Source organism: Benincasa hispida, chromosome 11 (assembly GCF_027475165.1).
Source record: "Benincasa hispida cultivar pf3 chromosome 11, pf3_genome.v1.1, whole genome shotgun sequence".
Classification (NCBI taxonomy): domain Eukaryota; kingdom Viridiplantae; phylum Streptophyta; class Magnoliopsida; order Cucurbitales; family Cucurbitaceae; genus Benincasa; species Benincasa hispida.
The window spans coordinates 57,040,342-57,066,349 of record NC_143488.1 but is presented as its reverse complement, the minus strand read 5'-3'; the positions used below and the strand labels follow the sequence as shown (position 1 = coordinate 57,066,349).

General features: G+C 35.1%; 2 protein-coding genes, 1 long non-coding RNA gene and 1 pseudogene across 4 annotated transcripts; all 4 read left to right on the top strand.

Annotated features, from left to right (window-relative positions):
• The first annotated feature begins 8,614 nt into the window (after positions 1-8,614).
• On the top strand, positions 8,615-12,795 carry LOC120090485 (Protein kinase superfamily protein). Its single transcript, XM_039048190.2, has 6 exons — positions 8,615-9,636; positions 10,225-10,357; positions 10,511-10,706; positions 11,270-11,394; positions 11,819-11,977; positions 12,195-12,795. Exons 1-6 carry the CDS (start codon positions 9,419-9,421, stop codon positions 12,492-12,494), a joined length of 1,131 nt encoding a protein of 376 aa, XP_038904118.1. The 5' UTR covers positions 8,615-9,418; the 3' UTR covers positions 12,495-12,795.
• An 82-nt stretch (positions 12,796-12,877) lies between these two features.
• Positions 12,878-15,149, top strand: LOC120090484 (pentatricopeptide repeat-containing protein At5g15300 pseudogene; annotated as a pseudogene). Its single transcript, XR_016524750.1, has one exon. The product of XR_016524750.1 is annotated as a pentatricopeptide repeat-containing protein At5g15300 pseudogene (transcript).
• A 1,128-nt stretch (positions 15,150-16,277) lies between these two features.
• On the top strand, positions 16,278-17,333 carry LOC150032765 (uncharacterized). Its single transcript, XR_016524749.1, has 3 exons — positions 16,278-16,491; positions 16,573-16,660; positions 16,751-17,333. It is a non-coding gene; the product is annotated as an uncharacterized LOC150032765 (long non-coding RNA).
• Positions 17,334-20,890: 3,557 nt separating this feature from the next.
• Positions 20,891-21,707, top strand: LOC120089704 (non-specific lipid-transfer protein 1-like). Its single transcript, XM_039047068.2, has 2 exons — positions 20,891-21,321; positions 21,425-21,707. Exons 1-2 carry the CDS (start codon positions 20,975-20,977, stop codon positions 21,432-21,434), a joined length of 357 nt encoding a protein of 118 aa, XP_038902996.1. The 5' UTR covers positions 20,891-20,974; the 3' UTR covers positions 21,435-21,707.
• Positions 21,708-26,008: the final 4,301 nt, after the last annotated feature.

Sequence of the window (26,008 nt, the reverse complement as noted above, 5' to 3'; positions counted from 1 at the left end):
CTTTGAGTTTCAGCTATTTTAAACATGTCTGTGTTATATACAACTTCAACTTTAGATGGTTTTAACTTATATAAGTTACTTTCTAAGTTTGCAGAATAGATTTATATACCTCTTTTTGTAATGAACGCTTCATTAAGACAAAAATTTACTTTGTACAAATCTTCCAACAAACAAGAAATAGATATCAAATTTCTTTTACACAAGGTACATAAATAACATTTTCTAAATACAAATATCTATTTCCAAAAGTTAACTTAACAACTCCCACTGCTTTTGCTGAGATATACTCCCTTGATCCAACCTGCAGAGTAATCTCATCTTCTTCAAGCTGCCTCCAGGAACTAGTTTCCTGAGAAGAAAAATAAACATGATTAATGGCCCCTGAATCCAATATCCAGGTGGAATCTTCATTCTCCACTATACATGTTTCAATAACCAGTAAATCTAATTTATCTTGTCTTTCTTTTTCAGCTTTCTTTTCGGTAGGATATTTAGGGCAATTTCTTTTTGAATGCCCATTTTTTGTTGCAATGGAAACATTTTCCTTTGGCAACTTCCTTTTTGCCTTTCTGTGCAGCTGGAGCCTTCCCCTTCCCAGTTTCCTTCTTTTTCTTTTGAATACCTCTATTCTTGGAAAAAGAAGGGTCAGATTTACTCCTAAAAGACGATTCTTTTTGGGGTTTCCTCTTTGAGGTGGAAACAACATTTTCTTCTACCTCTGAACCTTTATTTTTCAATAAAGATTCATAAATCTGGAGTTCGTTGAGAAGAGTCATCAAGTTATACTCTATCTTATTTATCATGGCATTCATTTTGAATTGAAAAAGAGCTCTTAAAAAAAGACTGCATGATGAATCCAACTTGACTATTCTCATTTATGATAGCTTCGTTCACTTCTGCAATATTGAAGTGAACATCATGTTCAAAACATGTTCCCTTACAGAGGTTTCTTCCTTTATTCTGCAGTTGTATTTAATTACGTCATGCATGGTAGATGTGGACGGTTGTCCAAATAGGCCTTGCAAAGAGTACATGATCTCTGTTGCAGTAGCTAACCTCTCGTATTTCTTAGACAGTTTACTGGCTAAAATATAAACCTGAGCCTTCTCATTAGCTTTGACCCATCTGTCATACGCATCCCGAACTGTTCGATTTGCGTTGGGACCAGGGAATGGAGGACACTCCTTCGTTAAAACGAATAGAAGATCATCTATTACTAGTATCGTATTAATATTCAATTTCAAGTTCTGTAATTATCGCCGTTAAGTTTTTCAGAAGCTAGTAGTTGTATAATGGATATTGACATTGTTGAAGAAGTAAACAAATTATTAGAGAATTGATAAACAAATTATTAGAGAATTGATTTAACTCTTTTTAATCCAATTTATTTAGCAAAAATAATGTACTTATTCTCATTATTCTTTTGCTATGATACTTCAGTGAGTCAGAATAGCCCCCACCGAAAGGCAGTCGACTACTTCTTCACTGAATCAAGATATTCTTGACTAAATATTAATACCAAAATAATTCTTATCCTTATAGTACTTAGTTACCATTTATTTGGTCAAGAACTTTACTAACACTTAGTAAGTCTTATAAGTGTATACCCGCCACTTTCGAATTACAGAGATCAGAATCAAACAAGCCCTCGAAGGAGAAACAATTGTTTGAAAAGGGACCTAAGTTACCCTATCAATTTTTGGAGTTCACGATGTTTCGAATCCTATTTTACAACCCTCCAAAGGATAGCCATCGCTAAACGACTAGCAAAGGGTCGTATAAAGCCAACCAGCAGGTGGAACATAGGAATCTCATGGTGTGACCTAATGGAAGAGACCGTAGGATGTGTTGACACATACCCTTCTGATGCTCGTATTTATGAAGTGGAAATATGGATGATATGCGTTGATGGAATTGCGTTGTACACTTAAGTTTCCCCAGTGGAATCCAAGTGTAAATTCCTCTGAGTTTCTTAGGGGTCAAACACAGGGACTTGTGAAAACAAATTGCATTGGTAAGTTTTTTATGAAGACTTTGCGGTAACCGGGTAAATAAATAAAGTGTTGGATTTGTTGAATGTGTTGATGAAAAATAAATAATAAATGCGGCAGAGTTTGAAAAGAGTTGGTAAATGGGAGATGCGATGAATATGCGGTGAACGGGTTGAGAAGGGTTTCGACTAACACTCCCTAGAATGCATTCATGCTTGTGATCATGCAACATGCATACAACAGTAAACCCCTCTCGGTGTGAATACCACAGCTTCTAAGGTTAGAACGCATGCGATATATGCGATAAGTCTACAGGGTTTACACATAAACCTCTATTTCTATTTATGCGATGACAACATGACAACCACACAAATATGTGACCACATAATATCATTCCCATCTCTAGGATGTATGCGATGCTGGTTGATAAACAGAGCTTATCTCTATGTCCCAATCTCTTGTTTATACAGTTCTAATCTTACTCTCTCGAGTCCAGATTCTAACCTAGCTCTCTCGAGACATTAGGTTCTTTCTTTAGACTCTCTCTCAAGTAACTCTAAAGGTGTTTTGCACAACACAAAACAAGAAAATCGCAAGCAAAGAACTTCTTAGGTCATGTTAGCTTAGTTCTTCTCAACCTATTAGACTAGTTTAGCTACTCATGCATATTAAGAGAGTGAACAGATGTAGAAATAAACTTCCATTTTATAGATATGAAGATGAAGTACACAATAACAATGCAAGTATAATAAAGAGCCTGGAAGCAAATTCTTGTTGCCAGGCGTTTACACTGTTTCTACTCGTGCTCTAAAGATAATCTCGTTCTCGCGAGAGTCTGCCTGCCCTCTGCCCTTATGCCCCAAGGTTCTCTCTCGAGTTGCCCTGACCGATCTCCGGCACCACCACTCTTCTCTTGCTCCGCCTTAAAATGGAAAGGAAACTATGAACAGAAGCGTGAGCTAAACGGTGAACTAATCAACTACTTAACTCGTCAACCTCTTCTCTGAAGAATGCTTTTGGTATTTATAGAGCATCAATGGTGAAATGCAGTTTCTCTCTCCTGGTTATACAAATGGGACAACTTTAATTCCTGACTGATGCACCGGATAATTGTTACCGATAAAGCTGAGTGTACTTTGTGACCGTTATCGACTGTCAACTTAATTTGGATTTGACTGTCATCAGCTTTCTGTCCCATCGCTCTTAATTATCCTTTCACCCAGATGCGCCCACTATATTGCACTGACCAAGTTGCGACGATCCTTCTTGGGCGAATGTTTGCGAGCACGATCAATGCAAAGCCTTGTGGTAAAGTTGCGCTCGACCAATGAATTCCTATGATCGCAATCTTTGCATTACGTTAACGTATATTCTGCATAAAAATAAAAAATCAACTATTCTAATGCGTTGAACGCATGCGACCACAAAATTAAGAAATTGATGCTTAATAGATGCAAAGTAACATATTTCATCAATGCAATCCAACATTGTTTAAGAACTTAGCACTATGATAACGTGCATTTCTACCCGTTATCACCTTCACCCAGTTACTATGAACTACTTCCCCTATTCACCTTGTTATTGACCCATGTAAACACTTTCCGAAGGAAGGTTTCCGCTAATAACAACTCGAAGTCGAGCATGGATCTCACGGTGTGAACACTTAGGGATATGAGAGCTAGAAATAATATATCTCATATATTATTAATCTCCCACTGAAGTGTTATATTTTATAAAAGATTGGGTATTTACTTGGTTATTAACCAGTTAATATTTAACAACCTAAGTCTAGGTGATTTTTTCCTAGTATAACTCTTATACCGGGATTAACCTATGATGTCTAGGTGATAAACCAATTTTATTACCTTCCACCACTCATGCATGCTCATAAAACTAGGGTTATTGACTTAGCCGCCAATTTGATCTCCAAGTAGGAGGTGTTCCATAAACCGTCAACTTAAGTACCCCCAACCTTAGACAAAATCTTCCCGAGTAAGTAAACAAATCTTGTTTTATAAGTAATCGACCTATTCTAACTCTTAAAAAAGCGATTGAATTACACCGGTTAACCCTAGGTAGGCATGCATCTTATCTTTGTTATAGATTTTTAAAGTCTAGGTTATACATTTATAAAATAAATTATAACATTTATAGCTCTAGAATATTCATCTATAATATGCTTCCTTAAACAAACATGCTTTAATATAGCACTTATATTAAAACCTAGCATGCATACTATATACATTATAACACTTATAACATATAACAAATACATGTCACATGCTTTTCCTATGGTGGGATTTTAAAAAAACTATATGGTATACTTTATGCACACATAATCAAACAATATTATACATCACATGCATAATAAGTAAACAACACTAAAGTGGATGATTTTGGCATTAAAAGTAAACAAACAACTAAATTATTACAAAAATCAACAAGTAGCTCCCTCGAACCGGCTTCAAACACTTTGAACTAACCCAAGCAACCAAAAACCACTCGAACCAGTTTGAAAACACCAAAAACCAGGTTGAATCGGTCAAACTAGCTGAACCAGGTCAATTGGACCGGTCTAATCCATCTGGACCGACTGGTCAACGCACATTGTCGCAGCCAACAGGTGTGAACCGGGTCGCAAAGTGGGCGTACGGGCGGGTCGGATCAACGAGGCAGGCTGCGCTTGGGGCTACTAACAGAACTGGGTCGGACGCGAGTCTGAATAAAGCGAGTGCACGGGAACTCAACCGAGGATCAAGTGAGGTCAGACCGCTGGGTTCTTGGGTCTGGAAGCAACCTCTCAGGTCTACGAGCCAATTTTGTCCAAAATTGAAGTTGCCTCTTTGTCGGAACCGAGCAATTACATCTAAAAACGACTCTAATGACTCTAGCAAATTACAGATCCTTTGCCACACATTAAAGCTCATATACATGTGAGCAATTACAAATTTCAACAAGAAATTAAATGAAAATTAATACCAAAACCATTGCTTATCCACTTTAGTTAACCAAACATTCATCACATGAATAAAACCCACCAAAATGCAATATAATGTTATAAGCATGCTCTGATACCATTTGATGGAACATAAAGAACGTATGCATAGCGGAAGAGATAAAATAGACAACATTCTAATTGCAATAAAAAAACAAGAATAAGCATGCAAAAGGGATAGAAAATACAACCTTGAAGACTCCACCGCAATCTTCCTCTCCCGAGCTCGATCGACGCCACCAATGGTAAATCCCGCTATTCTCCGGTTGAAAAACATGATTGTGGGACCGTTATGTTAGTGTAAATAAAGGAATTTCACTATAGAAAGAAGAAGAGTAAAGAAAAATTGTGGTGGAAGAAAAAAAGTCAAAAGTAAAGAAAGCATTAGTCTTGCAAATTTAAAACATAAAACCTTTTGTAGAGAAAACACATGCAAAATCCCATTTTGCATGTCTTCCACCTCAAAATCCACTAGCATGTAATCTCTAGGTGTCAAGCTTGGGAAATACCACTTCAAAGCCCATTTAATTAGTGGAAAAATCCAACAATTGGATTTTTCCACTAACTAATTTTTTATTAAAAAAATGAAATGCAATTTTCAAATTCTGGAAATTATTTAAATAAAAAAATTTCAATTAAATAAAAATAAATAAATTTAATATCACATATTAAATTGTTTAAGACACCTAGATTTGATTAATCATATTAATCAAATTTAAAAAATACTTTCATGCTAATGATCAAGTACACTCTAAAAAATAATTAATTAATAAATTAATTATTTAATTGTAAATTATATCTCATATCAAATACAATTTTTCCTAAAACCCAAATTTGAACATTTCAAATTCTTACTTAAGCTAGTTCTTTAATTTTGTCTGTATTGAGCTAGCAAAGATACCCGATGGACCTACAAATCATGGGCACCAACGATCCGAGACTAATCAGTCAAACTATTTAACCTGTTAATCAACATTCGTTAACAAACAGGACTGTCCACTATAGCATCTAGTTACACTCCCCTCACTGTAGATATATTATGTGTCCATTTGATAAAACTGTGATCAACAAGTTGATCCTTCATAGGTTATTCGTAACCTCAGCTAGGTCAAATACCAAAATACCTTTGAGTTACATTTTTTTCTCCTTAAGTACCATTGTCCCTCTAATGAACAATTGATTTAGGATCATAATCACTAAATTCATTCCTTCTCAGACCAACGAGAGGATGGAGCCCCTTGTTCAAGACTCGGGATCAGCCCTTAAAGAAACAACCTTTCTACTATCCCTAAAATGGGTAGGAGTGAATTCCACATTGCAAATTCTGTGTCTCCAGCCATCTACCCGGTCTTATCCCTGAAATAGGAGGCATATTGAGCAGCGACGTTGGGCTTACCCTCACCTATGTAGATCAAAGGACAATCGCGAATAAACAGGAGTTCATAGACAACTCAGAATTCAGATCAAGTTATCTAGGTCATCAAGAAGTGAAATTAATCAGTGTTAACAGTAAATGGTGTTAATACATAACAGTGATTATTTTGTGGTTTGTCTTACACAATCTTATCGTGTAGAACACCCCCGCTTACATGTCTTTACATGAACGAACTGATCACATCGTTTATGACACTTTACAACATTTGTAACAATCATAAAGCGGGTCATTTTCAATAGTATCTCCAGAAATAGGTACCCAACATAATCTAAGTATTATATACTATTTAGGCTATTTTACTTGAACTTGATCAAGTTTATGTCTCCACATAAAGTCCAAGTATTCGTGATAATAGCCAAGGGTTCGAAGTTCATTGGATTTAGAGTTATTAAACAATCAACAACACTTGTCTGAATAAACCTCATATATGTTTACTGTTTACAAAACTACGATTTTTAGGACATACAACCCAACATATGCACCACCCTTCAGAGCCACAGATCACATTTACTTCTGTGATCATGGCTACTAAGGGCTCATTATTCGGGTTCGCCTGCTCAGTCGAACGATGCCTGTTCCTACAGTTCCTGGTCATATGCCCAGGTTTGTTATAGTTAAAGCAGAGAAACTATACCATTTCTCCAGAGGGGGATTTCTATTTCTTATGGTTGTTCTGGTTGTTGAATCCAAGGGTCTGACCTTCCATCTTTGTTCTCTTTTGTTTTTGGTCAGGTATCACAGCAGTTGAGGTAGGTTCCTCGATGCTATGTTTACCTCCTCCCTTTAGTCTTGCTTCCGGACTTCCTCCTCAATCCTCAAGCGGATGATCAGACTCTCCAAGGAGAACTCCTTGGTTTTATGCCTCAAGGTATTTTTAAAACTTTTCCACAATAGAGGTAATTTGTCAATAATGGCAACAACTTGAAATTGTTCATTTAGGGGCATACATTCACTTATAATTTCGTGGGCAATTTTCTGCAATTCATGGGATTGGGCCTCCACAGAATTTTCATCCGTTATTTAAAACTTCAAATAACGGTTGACGACATATTTTTTCGAACCGGCTTCCTCGATGTTGTACTTTTTTCTACACGAATCCCACACATCTTTTGCTGTCTTCATTATACTGTAGTAATCATACAGATTGTCAGTCAAACTGCTTAAAATAAAATTTTTGCATATAAACTATTTTTCTTCTCAATCAGCTGCATCTTTTATTTGTTATTCACTTGGATCTTCCTTCGGGACAGTTAGCTTCTCCGTAGTACAGACGTTGGTAAACTTCTTAACTGCAAGGAAAAACAACATCTTCTGCTTCGACTGTTTGAAGTTCGCTTCTTCAAATCGGAATGGATGGTTTAGGTCGGAGGACATAATATTGTTCTGGGTTGCCATCACTATAGAGGCAGATGAACGTGTCTTAACATTGTTGGAACAACTATCTCTAGTGTACAGAAAAAATAGTTGTGACTGAACGACGACTAACGTCGAGAAGTAACATGCAAAATAAAAACTGGTTACAGGTTGAGTCCCAGAGCTCACTCTCTTTAAGACGTTTCACTGCTCTGTCCCTTGTGCAAGCAGTTCAAAATGGACGGTTACAGACTCGAACGGATCTGCACTGGAAACCGTTCGAAAAAATTCACATCCTTTCTATAATTTGCTCGAAAAACATAAAGAGAGAAGAAGAACGAGAGATAGTAAAATGGGCAGTGAATTGTTTTTATATGCTTATCCACACACATGCACTGTGTGGGAAGTCCACCATACTCACATTTGTCTATCTCTTCACTCTCTTTAATATATGGATACCCTTTGGAACCCTAACCTATAACTCAAGGTAGAAATATAAAAAGGAAAGTTTCCTTTCTAATCTTAAGAATGTGAAATTCTCAAAATGTTGTATTTTCATTTATTTAAAGTTTTTCACCAATGGAGGATTTTGAAAAGGGTATTTGTGAACACGAGCGGCACGAGATTAGAAGGTTAGAAAGCAATAAATAAAATAAAATAAAATATATATATAATATGAAAAGAAAGCGAACGGTAGCATGGGTTTGTCCATATTCGATTAAACTCCACCCAACGCAATTGTAACGAGAACGTCAAAACCACTCATGCGACTTGTATCTCTGCCCTCCACGTGTACAATTTCTATTGGATGAGGTTTTCTTTTTCTTTTCTTTGTTTTTGTTTTTTTTTTTTTTTTGGGTTTTGGGGGTTTTGAAAATTGCACTCCAAAATTATCCAAAGTTGTCGTCGGAACAGAGACTTGGAATTATCCATCTCGCAGCGGAGTGCTTCTTTCTTCTCAGTGGTTAGAGAGAGAAAGAGAGAGGCAGTTTTAGTGAGAGAAACAGAAGCTTTACTTTTATTTATTTTGCTCTGCCCTCTGCACTCTCCCCTTTTATGTGTTTTAGATTAGATGCTTGTTCATCTATGGAAATAAGAATCAAGTTCCAGACTCCAACTTAGATAACGACCTCCATGGATTTTTCTTATTGCTTTCTTTTCTCCTCTATAAACTTTCCTTCCAATTTTTGGCGTCAACTGTAAGTTATTTTGTTTCTTTATTTTTCCTAGGGTTTCTTTGCTTAGGTTAGCCGGATGAGGAGGCTTTCAAATTAAGCAAACCTATCTCCACTCTTTCAAACTACTGATTCCCCCCCAAAGGGTAAAACCAAAAGTTTTGTTCCAAATCCATCGTTGGGGAGCTTAGCTTCTTTGTTATAAACACTGTTTTTCTTTTCGTTTATGGAAAGGAGGTTGTAGCAGTTTTTTGCTGCTGTCAATGGGTTCATATACGTAACGGTCTACCGATGGTTACAACACTTGAGATTTAGTTTCGTGTTTTCATGATGTTCTACTGATTGCAAACCAGGAAATGTGAATTACTCGCAATGACGGACTCGTATCATTGAAGTAATGTTATCTTTGGGTTTACTCTGTAGACAACGTATCAGTATGAGGAATTCGGGCTTAATTTGAGGTTGCAGTATGAGTTGTAACGAGAAGAATAGAGGTGTTGATGATAGGGAAACTGAGCAGCCAGTTTTGAGGAACTCTGTCGAGGCTCAACGGAAACCACCCATCCAGAATGGATCCATAACGGCCCAACAGTTGACGATTGATGACAATCTTCTTGTTGACCCAAAATTGCTATTTATTGGATCGAAGATTGGCGAGGGTGCTCACGGCAAAGTTTATGAAGGCAGGTCAGGGTGAATTGTGATTCATTTGTCCCTTTTTTTTTTCTTTTTGCTAGTACTGTAAACATTGTTGCTTTACAGCCTTGGCTTGAAGAAACTGATAGTTTAGAAATAATGAAGTGGCACTAACAATTTCCTTATCTAGGTAATTTGTTGTCATTACTGAGTTTAATTTCATATGTATCTAACCTGCGTATCTGATATGATTTTATTCAAGTCCATTCCATAAACACATCTCTTAGAATTTGCACGTAGTAGCCATTTTGAGGAAACGTTTGAAACATAAAGGTAAGAACTAGAGGCTTCTGACTCTTACACTGAGCCTCTAGTCAAAGTGGTATGTGCTTCCTACAATAAAAATGTTGTGTCTCCACGATTATGGAACAAATTATGCAAACAAGTTACTATTTTCTCTATCCTCTATAACCTTAGCAAAACTGTTCCAGAGCTTGATCATGTATGTCATAAAATTAAGCCCGTTTTTATTCTAAATTAGTTCTTGCATGCATTTTCCACTTGTACACGAGGGTTGTATACTTGTGAGAAGCTACTGGACTCTGTCAAGTGATTGAAGTTAATTTGTTATTTTTGCAGGTACCGGAACCAAATTGTGGCCATTAAAGTTCTCCATCGAGGTAGTACTCCAGAAGAAAGAGCAGCACTTGAAAATCGTTTTGCCCGTGAAGTAAATATGATGTCCCGAGTAAAACATGAAAATCTTGTCAAGGTGAGGAAATCAAGTTGAAGTATGGCTGCATTTTTTAAACCTTTTCTTTTAAAATATTAATATAATATTTTCAGCAGTGGTTTTATACTTCCTTCTGTAATCACAATCAATGATTTCTATTTTACCAAATATAGCAAGATATTTGCTTTGCAGTTTATTGGAGCTTGTAAAGAACCTCTAATGGTGATAGTCACAGAGCTATTACCAGGAATGTCACTCAGGAAGTATCTGATGAATAATCGTAAGCAACAGCTGGACCCTCGGATGGCCATTAACTTTGCTTTGGATGTTGCTCGTGCTATGGATTGTCTACATGCAAATGGGATTATACATAGAGATCTGAAACCTGGTATCCTCAGTCAAGTCTACTTTGCTATTATAAGCTAGAGAACATGTAGTAGAATATTCTGTGATGTATAACTTGCAAACTTACGAAGGTTCTCTGGTAGATTTGGCCTAACTTGCTAAATCATCTCCTCTGCGTTCAACTTTGGTGTAGGGATGATATTTGGATTTCTCAATCATCTTGCTCCATCTCCTTCTTTAATTTATTTTTTGTTTCTTAAATTAATGGATTTTCTATTTGATAATTGATTTGGTGCTGAAGTGTGAATTTTGAGGAATATGTGCTTTTTCCGTGGCATGCATGTTAAAAATAGGATTATATCTCATGTTGCCTTATTTTAATTTATTGGGCTACTACTGCCTCATGGTATGTACTTTTTAATTTATTTGGGTGTAATTTATCATTGTTTCCAAACGGGGATTTTCATGTTTCAATTATATGTTGTTTTACTGGGGTCTGGTCTGAACATGTAACTAGTAATATTAAGCATGACTCTTCCAAATTAGAATGAATAGGTTTTGTGTACATGGCCCATTACTTACATCAATAAAGGACTTGCAATGTAGATAACTTGTTGCTTACTGCAAATCAAAGGTCTGTGAAGCTTGCAGACTTTGGACTTGCTAGAGAAGAATCTGTGACTGAGATGATGACTGCAGAAACTGGGACTTACCGCTGGATGGCTCCTGAGGTGTTCTTCTTTAACCTCTTTGAGCGTACCATTTTTACCCTTTCATTTTCATGAACAATTCGCATGCCAATTTAATTTGTCTAACAAGTAAAATGTACTACGTTGTGCTGCATTAATACTCATGGAATGGCACTGTTAACTTGTATGTTTATAAAGGTCAAATTATTGGCATCTCAGAGATTTGTTACTGGTAAGCATTTTAATAGTTGGTAAGAATTTTTTGTATCTTTGAAGTAGCATGTCTCTCTTCTCCAAATCCATGGTGCCTTATATTCAATGTAAAGTATAATCTTGATGTTAAATGGCTTATTGAGATGTTTTCTGAGGATTACTTTATTGTTGATTGGCTTGTGAATGCAGCTTCTCTTGCCTAGTTGCTTTCTGGGAGGTGAAATTTTATTGGCCATTGTGTCTGTCTTTGCAGTTGTATAGCACTGTGACATTACGCCAGGGAGAGAAAAAGCATTACAACAACAAAGTCGACGTATACAGCTTTGGAATTGTCTTATGGGAGCTCTTGACCAACCGAATGCCGTTTGAAGGGATGTCCAATTTGCAAGCTGCATATGCTGCTGCTTTCAAGGTGCCAAAAGCTTGCGTTTCTATCCATTTTGTTTACTTTGATTATTATGGCATATAATGCAACATTATGGGCACAGATTCCCGACTACTCCAATCAAAAAAAGAAAAGGAACATGTGCTTTTTTGACCTCATCATTTCAGAAACATTTTCTTCAGTCGTATTATGTGTTACTTTTCCAAAATATCTAACCATTTGATCCTGTGGTCCGATAATGCAGCAAGAGAGACCTAATATTCCAGGCGACATACCTCCCGATTTAGCATTTATAGTTCAGTCGTGTTGGGTTGAAGATCCTAACATGAGGCCCAGCTTCAGCCAGATCATCCGCATGCTTAATGCTTATCTATTTACACTTCCACCTCCTTCACAATCTTCACCATCTTCACCAAAATCTGACACAACAGAGACAGCAACAACTAGCAATGGTGCTATTACCGAGTTCTCTGCTCGTGCAAGAGGAAAGTTTGGATTCCTTCGCCAACTGTTTGCTGCCAAGAGGGCCAAGAACTCGCAATAAGGGGTATAATTTTTTAATAGCTTGTTCTCTTTTCCACATGGAGAAAAAGACATGCCTGTGTAGTGTATAAATATATATTTTGACCTACCCGGATGAAGAGGGTGATAAGAAATAGGAAAGGCTATGGAAAAGAGAGGATGTCAACGGGGGAACCTGTTGACCAAATAATAAACGAGAAAGAGAACTTCCAGAATTGTTTAGTTGATTTGGGTTGTAAAGGCGGGTACATAGACTTTGTGACTTTTTACTCTCATATTAACATTTACTCAGGAAGGAAAAAAAGAAGACTTTTCTTTAGAAATCTATCGACCTAATATCATTTTCGAGATTGAGGATATCATAATACATAAACCACAATTGAAAACGTGAGATGGTGATGCCGTCTGATGTACCGAAATATGCAATTTTTCAGATGTCGACCATAAAAGTTGATTACACCTTTCAGAGCAATATTTGTGATACCTGAAATGTCGAGAAGGGGAGAAAGAAAAACCTTCTCAAACAATTCATGTGTTAAAGGGATTTCAAAAAAGGGAATAATAATAATAACAATAGTAAGGCCCATGTTCGGTTAATTTACGGATACAATGCAATCTGGTGTCGTTTCAAATTTGCCTGAGCCCTTGAGGGTCCATTACAAAAGCAACCAGTCCGCCCGATGCTTTAAGCCATCTGCCTTCCTTCACGAAGATGGAATATGCGTCTGAAAGGTGCCACTTCCTACATAATTCCCAAGCTTCACCGTCTCTCTTCCATGAAAGAACTGGAACAGGCTCAAGCTTTTATCGTCAAAACCGGTCTCTGTAATCACATTACTATTATGACGAAGCTAATTGCATTCTCATCTCTTTCTCCATCTGGAAGTCTCCCTCATTCTCATGCTCTTTTCCAAGAGACTTCCATGGACGATTCTTTCATTTGTAACACCATGATTAGAGCCTATTCCAACAGTGTTTTTCCCGTTAAAGCTTTGCTTATTTACAACCATATGCAACGAATGGATGTTCATTCTGATCATTTCACCTACAATTTTGTGCTCAAGGTTTGCGCAAGAGCTATCAAATGCACTGAAAAGGACGACCAATGTTTTGGGCATGATATCATTTCTCGCAAGGGTGCTGAAATTCATTCCCGCGTCCTGAAATTGGGGCTTGATCAAGATCACCACGTTCAAAATTCATTGCTTCTAATGTATTCTGCATGTGGTTTGGTAGTGTTTGCTCGTTTGATTTTCGATGAAATGACTATGAGAAGTGCTGTTTCCTGGAACATTATGGTGTCGGCTTATAATCGAGTTCATGACTATAAGTCAGCGGATGTTCTTCTTGAATTGATGCCTCAGACAAATGTAATATCTTGGAATACCGTGTTGGCACGATATATTAGGTTGAATGATCTTGTAGCAGCACGGAAAGTGTTTGAAGAAATGCCTGAGAGGGACGTTGTATCATGGAATTCTATTATTGCCGGGTATGTGAAGGTCAAAGATTATAAGAGAGCTCTGGAGCTCTTCCATAGCATGAAACAGTCGAACATTCGAGCAACCGAAGTAACGTTTATTTCTATATTGGGCGCTTGTGCTGAAATGGGTGCATTGGAGATGGGGAAGAAAATCCACGAGTCCTTGAAAGAGAAGCATTACAGAATTAAAGGATATTTAGGTAATGCCATAGTAGATATGTACGCTAAATGTGGGGAACTGCACTTAGCTTTGGAGGTATTCAATGAAATGGAGATGAAGCCTGTAAGTTGTTGGAATGCGATGATTATGGGTTTGGCAGTTCATGGTCACTGTGAGAGAGCCTTGGAGATGTTTGATTCCATGAAGGCGGAGCACGATTATCAAAAACCCAATCGGATAACTTTCATTGCTCTTCTGATTGCCTGTAGTCACAAGGGTCTGGTGGCAGAAGGACGCCATTTTTTTAATCTGATGATTACCAAATACAAGATAACGCCGGATTTAAAGCACTATGGTTGCATGATTGACCTTCTTAGCAGATGGGGTTTTTTGCAAGAAGCCTACGTTATGATAAAAACTTGCCCTTTCAGTTCATGCTCTATTCTATGGAGAACGTTGTTGGGTGGTTGTAGGGTACACAGGCATGTAGAATTGGGCGAGGAATCGTTCCGCAAACTTGCAGAGTTGGAGCCAGGGAAGGATGGGGATTATGTACTTTTGTCAAACATCTACGCCGAAGAAGAGCGGTGGGATGATGTGGAGCGACTGAGAAACGAGATGATTGATTATGGAGTTTGTAAGAAAGCTGGATCTAGTCACGTTTAAATTCAATGGCTCAAGGGTTCTGCAGGGTACGAGCTGAGGGCACTCCATCATGTTAATGTTCATATCCACGGGTGGATTTTTGGGTACAGTTTTAGTTGACCACACTGTTTATTGTTTACGGAGTTTGTGAGTTTGTATGTTTGTTACTGTTTGCATAGTCCTCCATACTGCACAGGGCTCCTGGGGACCCTTCTGAAGTAGGGAAAAAAAGGATGGACCATCATGAATTAGGCCCAATTTCGCCATTTCTGATATATTTTTCAGTCAGTTCGTGGGGCTCAGCCACTGCTGTAGTGATGGACCTTTAATATTAATATTGTCGTTTTCAAAATTTATTAGAAAAATATTGTTATTTTGAAACTTAGAAATATTGTTGTTTTGAAAGTTCAAGACTAGAAGTCGAGGGTTGAGAATTCGACTAATGTAGAGGTCGAACGTTGAGAACTCGACAAACAAAGAAAAACTTGAAAACAATATGTGATGAGGAAGTTTTGACATACATAAGTCAAAACTTCAACCCTCGACAAGGAAGATAAGTGGGTGAAACTAATTTTGTGATGATGATCTCGCTAGAAGGAAATCTCGCTAATTTTGTGATAGGGATCTCGTTCTAGAAGGGAATCTCGCTAGAACTGTGGGCTAAATCTCGTGAGCATCGCTAGGAAGACAGTTTGTTAAAGAAATGCTTGAGGATCTCGCTCTAGAAGGAAATCTCCTAATTTTGTGATGGAGATCTCACTATAGAAGGAAATCTCGCTAGAAATGTGGGCTGAATTTCGTGAGCATCGCTTGGAAGACACTTTATAAATAAAGTGAAGACTATCTCGCTCTCTTCTACAATCTCGCTTTCAATCTCGCTCTCTCTTACAATCTCTCTCTCTTACAATCTCACTCTCAATCTCGCTCTCTCTTACAATTCAAAGAGATCTCGCTCTCTCCTACAATCTCGCTCTCTCTTACAATCTCGCCCTCTCTGAACATCTATCTCGTTCTCTCTTACAATATCGCTCAGAATCTCGCTCTCTTACAATTCAAAATTCTGTTATTGTTGTTATTTTTTCATTAATGATTATTAGTTTTTTTTCTCATTGGTCATATATATATATATATAGAAAGTAAATAAATTTATTGTATATTCAATTTTTTTTATTATAAAGTTGTACATTATTCTTTTAATTAGCCTGTACAATATTATTTTAATTAAGTTGTACATTGTTCTTCTAATTAAGTTGTACATTATTCGTCTAATTAAGTTGTACATTATTCGTCTAATTAAGTTGTACATTATTCTTCTAATTAAATTGTAATTAAGTTGTACAAGATTAAAGGATCGATGTTAAGTTTAATATGGTTAGGAACACAATTTCGTGAGCTCACAAATGATGAGGAAACCGTCATAAGATATGTGCGAGCATATATACTACAAATGATGGGTGGAAGTCTGTTTTCAGATAAATCAAGTCATTTTGTTCACTTGATGTTCCTGCCACTGTTAGCTAACCTCCATGATGTGGGGCGGTATTCGTGAGCTGGAGCATGCTTGGCATGGCTGTATAGACAACTATGGGAAGCAACAAGACCTGAGGTTCGAGAGATAGCTAGGCCTCTCATACTTTTGCAACTATGGGCTTGGGTGCGATTTCCAACAATGGCTCCACAGCTACAACATGTTAATGACGCTCAGTTAGTTGGACGAGCCTACGGTTCTCGGTATGTTGTTTTAATTCAATTTAATTTTTATATCACTAATCTAGTTATTTTAAATTCTAAATTATCAATTTAAAAATTTAGGGAGAGAGACAAATTTTGTGTGACTAGAATAGCCACACATGTAGTCAGCCAGTATAGATACATGTTTGATCTGCTTCAACTTGAACGGGTACATTACACTAAACCTAATTGCTTATTTTATACACATTTTTATTGTATTTGTCTTTAATATTCTCTAATATAATATTTTGTGTTTTAGGTTATTTGGGAGCCGTACAAAATTATTATGCATACTTTGCCTACTTTTTGTACGAATGGTCAAAATATATGCCAGACTATGAGTCCTCTCATATGTTTTCACATTGGTGAGTGACATCTTCTTGATGAGACAATTCAGTTTTCAGTAGAATGTCCCATCGCCTTGTAATACTGAACCCGTACTGCATGATATTGACCTAAGGACTGGAGATTGGTCCGAAAAAGTTGCACATTTGGTAGTGCAATGACATTATCGTGCAAGGTTTATTGCAGTGGGGGTTTCTCTTAAACAGTTTGACACAGATGTCACTCCATAATATATTCATTGATATAATAATATCACAAGGCGCTACGTCACTCATATGGGAGCAGCTGTGGGTCATATGGTAAATGAATATTATCTAATTATTTTTAATTTTAATTTATTTTTAATATTGTCTAATTGTTTTATAATTCATAGAGATCGAACAATTGTAGACTCCATGAGGTTGCGAATGATCCGAACTAGGTTCTTGCTATATGTAGTGACAACCAAAGCTATATGGAGGAAATATATTATATGTATGATATACCTATTGTCCCTCCACTAGCTTCTAGACGTAGAGGCCTGTTCGGGAAGAGGATGAGTTTAATGAGGTTGCACATAATGTGGAAGAGTTGCCCCTTATGATGCAGACGTAGAGTCAAACTGATTATGTTAGTCCGATGATGATGATGTCAGCATTTGGTTCAAGACATTATGACTCAGAGGCTGGTCTTCGTCTTCATACGTGCATGGACATGGTCGGGGTCGTGGAGAGCATAATGAATATTTATATTATGAAGCGCTTGCAGAAGTACCAGAGCAACATCAAGAAGAATCCGAGCAACCTCAAGTTCAAAGTCGACGACGACAACCAGCTCGAAATCGACAACGTCCGTCTTGTGGGACACATTGATTTTTGTAATTATTTTTATATAAATGAGATATTTAATTTACATTTTTTTTTATTTTTATGAGATATATTTTTTTAATTTATTCTTTTTAGAGTTTAAATAAAATAATAAAATATTTTTAGAAATTGTTTTTATAAAATGGAAAATTAAAAAAAAAAAAAAAGAAAGAAAGGAAGAAAGAAAGAATGTGTATTATTAAAAAAGAATAAAAAAAGGAAATTTGTACGGATACTCTTGCTCTCTATCAAAATCTCGCTATCCCGCTCCCGCTCTCACTTTCGCTCTCAAAATCTTGATTTCTCAAACTCTTGCTCTCTCATAATCTCGCTCTCTCAAACTCTCACACTCTCTCAAAATCTTGCTCTCTCTCTTACTCTTCCTCTCTTGTTCTCTACCAATACAAAATTATTTTTAACACATCAAATAATTATGAGTGTTATGACAAATTTGATTGAGAAGTTCAGTAGCAAAAAGAAGGAGATTCATTAGCTCGTTATTTAGTTAGACTTGCTGAGATGACAGAATCCGTAAAAATTATTCAACAAATTTTGGAAGGAATTCCAGGGGGACCTTATGAAAATTTAGAAATATGATATTTTGATAGAGGAAAGTCTCCGAAATGATAATGTTAAGAAGGACAAAGTCGAGGGTTCAAAGTTCGACCTACAAATGAAAAGAAAATTCGACCTATCTAGGTCGAATTTTGAACCCTCGACTTGTTAAAAAAAAAAAACAACAATATTTTTACAAATAGTTTGAAAACAGCAATATTTTCCTAAATAGTTTCTAAAAGGACAATATCCTTTTAATTTTTCATGTAGTGACAGACTATTTCTTTATTTGTTTTTTTTTTTTTTCAGGCCTTCCTCTAGAGCCCAACACCAACATCGCTTTTATCAGTTAAACTTATGGGAATGAGGCCGATTTGTCCAAAGTTAGTATTTAGTACTTACAATGGAGTAAGGGTAGTGCATTATTATTGGGGATAGAGGTACGCTGCAAAAGTTAATTATTGGTTGGATGTTTGAACTTAAAAAGAAACTAGGCCACTAGGTTAAGTGTAACGTTTGTATCATTTTTCTGATCTATGGGACATTAGTTGCTTTCATGTGGAATGTTGGTACATTAATATTTGTAGAAGGAAAAAGTTAATGTTATTATTTTCATACTTATCTTTAGGTGGATCTCTTGGAGTTATAGTCGAGAAAATTTCTAATACTAGATAATATGAAAATTTATTCATATTACCTCAATTCATTAATGGTCATATAAACAAAAATAAGAACTAGGTAGAATGAACTAAATAAATAAATTATCAATTAATATTTTATTTGACAAAAATGTTTCAGTCACAGTCATAGTCATACCAAGTCATTGATGCCGAATTAATTGTGAATTGATGGAAATTGGTGAAATCTCACTATTTATCCCAATGGCATGGCCTAGGAGGGAGGATAGAGCAATGTGGAAGCCTTGACTCATCAGGGCTTCGCATTAAACACCCGAACCGCCCACCAATAATTACCTCAATCAACCAAAAAATTACTTCACTTCTTTCCTCTCTTACTAAATGGACCCCACATGTGTACACTTACTTTTTTTGTCCTTGTTCGACATCTCCAGAGTTAAATGTAACACTATGAACGGAAGTCGGTTGCCAGTAAACCTGTCGCCTCCACTCCACTCTAGGTGGTGATTTTACATTTTACAATTAAACTAAGTTATAAACTTTTAAGAAACATTCCAAAAATTACCTTTTTAAATCATGGTGATAGGTGTGATTATATTCTCGAACTTTCATAGGTAAAAATTGAACTATCTAATTTATACAAAAGTTAGAATTTAACTCTCAAACTATAATTATAGAAATTATAAACATTCGAAGGTTCAATTTTTATTATTTGGGAGTAATTTTTATCATTCTAAAAAAATTGAGAACTCAATTTTAACACTTATATAAATTTTATTATGTCTTATGTGTATTAATAAAAGATATAAGAGATATCAATTAATCAATCCTCCTATCATCGAGTATATCAATCCTTGGGTAAGCCATAATTTTATCCACTCATCTGCCCATTGATAACTAAAAATATTTCTGAAATAATTTGAGATTTGAATCTTCAAATATCTCAATTACTAAATTAAATTTACTAATCTTACATCAAGTTTATAAATTCAAAATAATTCAAGTTTATTTCACAACTTCTATTTGAAAATTATTGTTCCAATTGTTTATATTTAATTCAAAGGTTTTTTTTTTTTTTTTTTTCAAATATGGAATTGAGAATCAAATCTTACACTTTACTACATTTAGATGGATGACAAAAGAGAGTATTTGGTATTAAGCAGGGCAATATTGAAAAATCTTTATTGTATGAGGAAAAAGTTGAGTTATTTCGTAGTTGCGTTATTGAATCTGGTTAAAGAGTTGGGCATGGATCTGTTGATCCAATTCCGCAGCATATTAATTGTATTTACCATTTTTGTAGAAACCTGTTGTTCTGTGGAAAGTTATCTGCCTTTACAATGGCTCCCAGGTCCCAATGAAGCTTGAGAAAAGAAACAAAACTCCATCGTCCAACTATTGTTGAGATGCCAAATTTTGAACGAACCTTTTTTCTATTAAGAAAAAAAAGCCATTAATTGGGCATCAGGAAACAAGTGACACGTGGTTGGGTGAGAGTGGTAGGGCATGTCTTCACAATCTTGGAATTCGTGCTAGGTAGGCCGTCTGTATTCATATGCATTTATTGGACGTCTCAGGACCAGCTACAGTAGAATAGAAATACTGTAATGTTTTCCCAATGTTACCAATCTTGTAGCTTTCTATCTATCTACTAAATTAACCGACATTCTCCAATAGTGTTGCTAATTTAATTGTTGATGGTTTAAGTAAAAATTGACTACAAATGAAATGAGCATAAAATACTCTTAATTAAAAATAGAAAATAAAAAAAAAAAAACATGGGGGGAAGGGAGGGAAAGATGAAGGGTAAATGATGGAAAATGGAAAAGTAATTATAATGGGAAGGGAAGGGGAAGAGGATGGGTCCAGTGTGGAGTGGAGTGAAGACTGACTCAACTACCACCAACCCCTAGTCCGGGTTGCGTCATAAATGCATGGGATGGGATATATGCAGTGTGATGAATGGGGGTGGCTATATAAACACCCGAACCAGGGGCGTTTCATCCACAGGCAGTTGAGAGAGAGAGAGCAAGAAAAGCAAATAGAAAAGGAATTGAGTGAGTGAGTGAGTTTGAGAAGAAAAGAAAATTGACGAAAGAAATGGAGATGGAGAGGAGCATGAAGGTTATGATGATTGTGGGGGTTGTGATGATGTGTATGGTGGTGAGTGAAGCTGCTATTTCGTGCGGGGCAGTGGCTGGGGCAGTGGGGCCTTGCATCGGATATTTGAAAGCCCCAACAGGAATACCCCCACCAGCATGTTGCAACGGGGTTAGGAATCTCAAGAGCCAAGCCTCCACCCCTGCCGATCGCCGCGCCGCTTGCTATTGCTTGAAGAATGCTGCCAATAGCATCCGAGGCATCGACGTTGGCGCCGCCGCTGGCCTTCCCAGCAAGTGCGGCGTGAGCATTCCTTACAAGATCAGCCCCAACACCGACTGCACCAAGTATATCTATTATCCCTTTCCTCCCTATCCATATTATTTTTATTAATATCATTACTTCTACTGCTTTTCTAATTTAAATTTCATCGCCCAATTTTGGTTGCAGGGTGAACTGAGGATCATAATCATCCACCGCCTACGCCTACTACTACAAAATATTACTCATTATATTACTAGTGGTAGCTTTAGGTAGCTTTAATTCCCACACCATAATTAATAGCAGAGTGAATAAAGGGCATGGCTACTTTCTTCATTATTTCCGATGCCCACCTTCATCTTCTTTTTCTCTACTTCTGCTTTCTACTACTATTGTGTGTATGTGATTCCAATGACTCTTCTCATTGCGAATTCCCAATATCATTATGAATTTAATAATCTATTTCCTCTTAGTTTCCTCTTCTTCTAACTGTGCACATATTCTCTAACATCTCTCGTCTTTTCCCCCACATATTACTCTTCTATCCGTTTTTTTTTTTATATATATATTTTTCCTGACTCTTATCATTTTAATACTTTCTGACTGGTAAAAAATGAGATTAAAAAACAATGATAGCCGAAACACAAACAAGCCCTCTCTTTATAAGCCCCAATGCGCCACTTTCAAGGATTTTGTTTACTTCTCATTGAATTATTGTCAAATTTACCAAGGTAGATCTCGCATCACCATTTTATGTTCTCTTCTTACCACACTTCAAAATAAAAATAATTAAAAAATAAAAAAAAGAGACCAATTTTGATAAATTATAATTGGACAATTTGATAGAATGCACAAAGATATGTAATATTTGGAATGTAGCTAAATATTTTTCTTTTACCTAATTGTTTTCATGTTAAAATTCATGGATTAAATATATTTATAAAAAATAATTTGTTAGAAATGTTTTTTAAGATTAAATTGTTACTAAAAGAAGATTATAGATAAAAAAGTATTTGATAAACTATAACAATTAACTTTCAAATCATTTCTACTCATTCTTCCCCTTAATATTAAATAGGGAATAATATGTTTTTTTATCCTAAGTTTTGACTCTAGTTTCTATTTGGTTCTTAAGTTTTAAATGCTACTATTTGGTTTTAAGTTTTGATTTTTGTTTCAATTTAATCTCTAAATTTCAAAATGTTATAATTTTACCTTTGAGATTTGAGATTTGAGTTTTGTTTTATTTAATCCCTGGATTTCAAGATTTTACCCTTTTAATCTTAATTTTTTATTAAATACTTATTTTCAATAATTGATATTGATTTCTATTAATTAATTAAAAATTATTAGAAGTGAAATTTTAAATTTAATTTTAAAAGTGATAAAAACAGCGAAACTTAATTAAAACTCAAATGTTATTTTTCCCTATTAAAATCTCGCTCTCTTTCAAAATCTCGCTCCCATAATCTCGTTCTCTCTCTTACTCTTCTCTCTTTCGTTCTCTCCCAATACAAAATTATTTTTAACACATCAAATAATTATGAATGTTATGAGAAAGGTCTCCGGAACGAAGAAGGTCTTTCGTTCTCTCCACATCAACTAATTATAAGGAAGATCTCCAGAATGATAATTAAACAGACTCAATAATAATATTAGGACAAAGTTAAGAGTTCAAAGTTCGACGTGCAAATGTAAAGCGAAAGGGGAAGATCGAGGGTTGAAAATTCGACCTAAGGGGGAAAATTAAAAGGATATTGTTCTAAATATTTTCTTAAATAGTTTCTAAAAGAATAATATCCTTTTAATTATCCCCCTTTGGAACTGATTTGAGAAAAATGTTTTTTAAAAAAATTATTTATATTCAAACACTTTTGATAAAAACCTATTAAAATAGATTAAAAAGCTCATTATCAAATATTTATATTTCTTTTAAAATGACCCATTTTTTCAATTAAATACTTATTTCAAACACACAAGGACATCGGGCGCCATGAACAGCGATTAGTGCAAAACAAAAACGAAGAAAAAAAAGAAGGAAGAAGTTCTTGTATTTGGTCACTTCAACTTGCAAAACCCACCACGTCATTAAATTAAACTCATTAATTATAGACATTTCACTTATGTCTTTATTTTGGTTTATTTTTATTTTTATTACGTGTCACATGGTCACGAGCTATCATAATCGAGAGTCATTTTTTTCATTTAATTTTGGATTGATATTTTTAATTAACACCATCAACAACTTAATCAAACGCATCAATTTTTTCTGGAAACAGATGCTGGGTAGTGAGTTTTAGTTGGCGTTATAACTATGAAATTAAGCTCAACTAACACCAAATTTGTCTCGTTTTCAAACCACACACATTATCCTAATAAATGAATCCATTGAATGCTTCTATTGCGTAAAACCACAACTTGTTTCTGTTTGGGATATTTTTGTATTTTTCCATTGAGGGTAGATTTGTATTTTCGTCTGTATTAAATTGTACTTTCTACAAAGTGTTCAAAAAATCTGATGACCCGAAAAAATCGATCAACCCAATCCAACCGTTCGGTTTGGATTGGATTATGAATTCTTTTGGGTTGAGTTTGGTTCAAATAAATGAAAATTTCATGGGTTAGGTTGGTTCATGAGTCACCTAAAATAACCAAAACCAACCCGAACCAACCCAAACTTATTATCAACTTTAGAATGTAATTTGCTTTTTTTCTTATGTACAATTAGATATACATATATTTATTTTAGTTTTTTTTTTAATTTTATCAGTTTCTTATATAATTTATTCTTCAACAACTCTTAAAAATTGTTGTTTTTTTTGCACTTTGAAAAAAATTATACATTTGTATAAATTGAAATTAAGTTGTTAATCTTAATTCATATATGAAAATAGTTAAATCGAATTTTTACCTATTAACATTTTACTTCCTTTTATAAAAAAATTAAATAAATGACCTGAATAAACCGAACCAACTCAACCCAAATATTTCATGGTTGGGTTGGTTGAGTTCATTTTTTAATGAGGGTTATTTGAGTTGAAAAAATTTACAACCCGAACAATTGGGTTGGGTTTAAAAAGTCCTTCAACCCAATCCAATCCAATCTACGAACACTCCTACTTTCCTTTTGTATTCTTTTGACCTATTTATATAGTAATAAGGTTAAATTATAAAAAAAATATTCATGAACTTTACATTTTGTGTGAAAAATGTCCTGTAATTTTAAAAGTTTCAAAATTACCCTTAAACTTTTAAAAAGAGTTAAAAAAATACCATTGCCATTAGTTTCGGATGAAAACTGTTAAAGTTTTATTTCAAAAATACCTTTGAACTTTCAAAACGTTTCAAAAATACTCTTAACTTAATAAAAATTAAAAAATACCTCCATCGTCAGTATTTGAACAAAAATTGTTAATTCTTCGTGACAAAAAAAAAATGACTTTAAAAATAAAAATGATTAAAAAATGCTCCTACTGATGAACTTGTTTGAAGTTTTCTTAAGTTCGAAAAGAACCAATTTTAAAGTAATTTATATAAATATATTCATTTCTTTTCATATAGGCACACTCATATTTCTCTTAATTTTCCAATTCTTAGCTTACACCAAATTTCTTAACAACCAAAATAAAAACCAACATTTTAAGTTAAAACATAAGATACCACAAAATTCCAAAATCAAAATCTCCTATTGAAACATACCAAAACGATAAATAGTCAAATAAAAAAAGTATTAGCTTAAATGATGTTGGTTCTTAGGAATTTAATATTTATTTTAGTTCTTAGATAGGTTATCGAGCAAAAGAAGCCATCGGGACGTTCCGAATGTAACTCGGACTTAAATGGAGCAATTAGCAAGTAACGCGACACAAAACAGTGAAATTGAGCAAGGGGAGGCACGACATTACGCAAGTGCTACAACACTTGTGCCCTCTGCCACTTTTGCTAGGAGAGCGTTGTAGTCCTGCCCTATGGCGCTACAATGCTCTCCATTTAATACACGCGCACGAAGAGATACTCATTCCAATTTGCACTTCCAAATAGTCAAATACTTTTTTATTTGACTTTTTATCGTTTTTGTATGTTTAAGAGAAGATTTTGATTTTGGAATTTTGATTTTGATTTTGGAATTTTGTGAAATTTTGTGGTATTTTATGTTTTGACTTAAATTTTGGTTTAGAAAATTCGTGTAAGTTAAAAATTGAAAAATTAAAAGAAATATGAGAGTACCTATATGAAAGAAATGAGGGTATCTTATAATTTATTTTAAAATTAATTCTTTTCAAATTTAAGAAAATTTCAAACAAATTGATCATAGGAGCATTTTTTAAATTTTTTTCTATCTTTAAAGTCACTTTTGTCACGACGATTTTTGTTCGAATACTAAAGGTGGAGGTATTTTTGAACTTTTATTAAGTTAAGGGTATTTTTCAAACGTTTTGAAAGTTCAGGGGTATTTTTTAAACAAAACTTGAATTGTTTCTATCCAAAACTAAAAGCAATGATATATATTTTTTTAATTCCTTTTGAAAGTTTAAAGATATTTTTTAAACTTTTGAAACTTCAGGGATATTTTTGACATAAAGTGTAAAGTTTAGGGATGTTTTTTTAAAATAATTCAGTTCCAAGTTTATTTACTTTCACTAAACTAATATGGTATTAGAGCAAAATTTGGGCCTCTGATTTTTCCGAGCTCGATTCTTTTTCTTCATCAAAGGCAAACAAAGATCCAGTCAACCCTACCTCTTCGTTCGTCACTGCTTCATCTTCTTCATC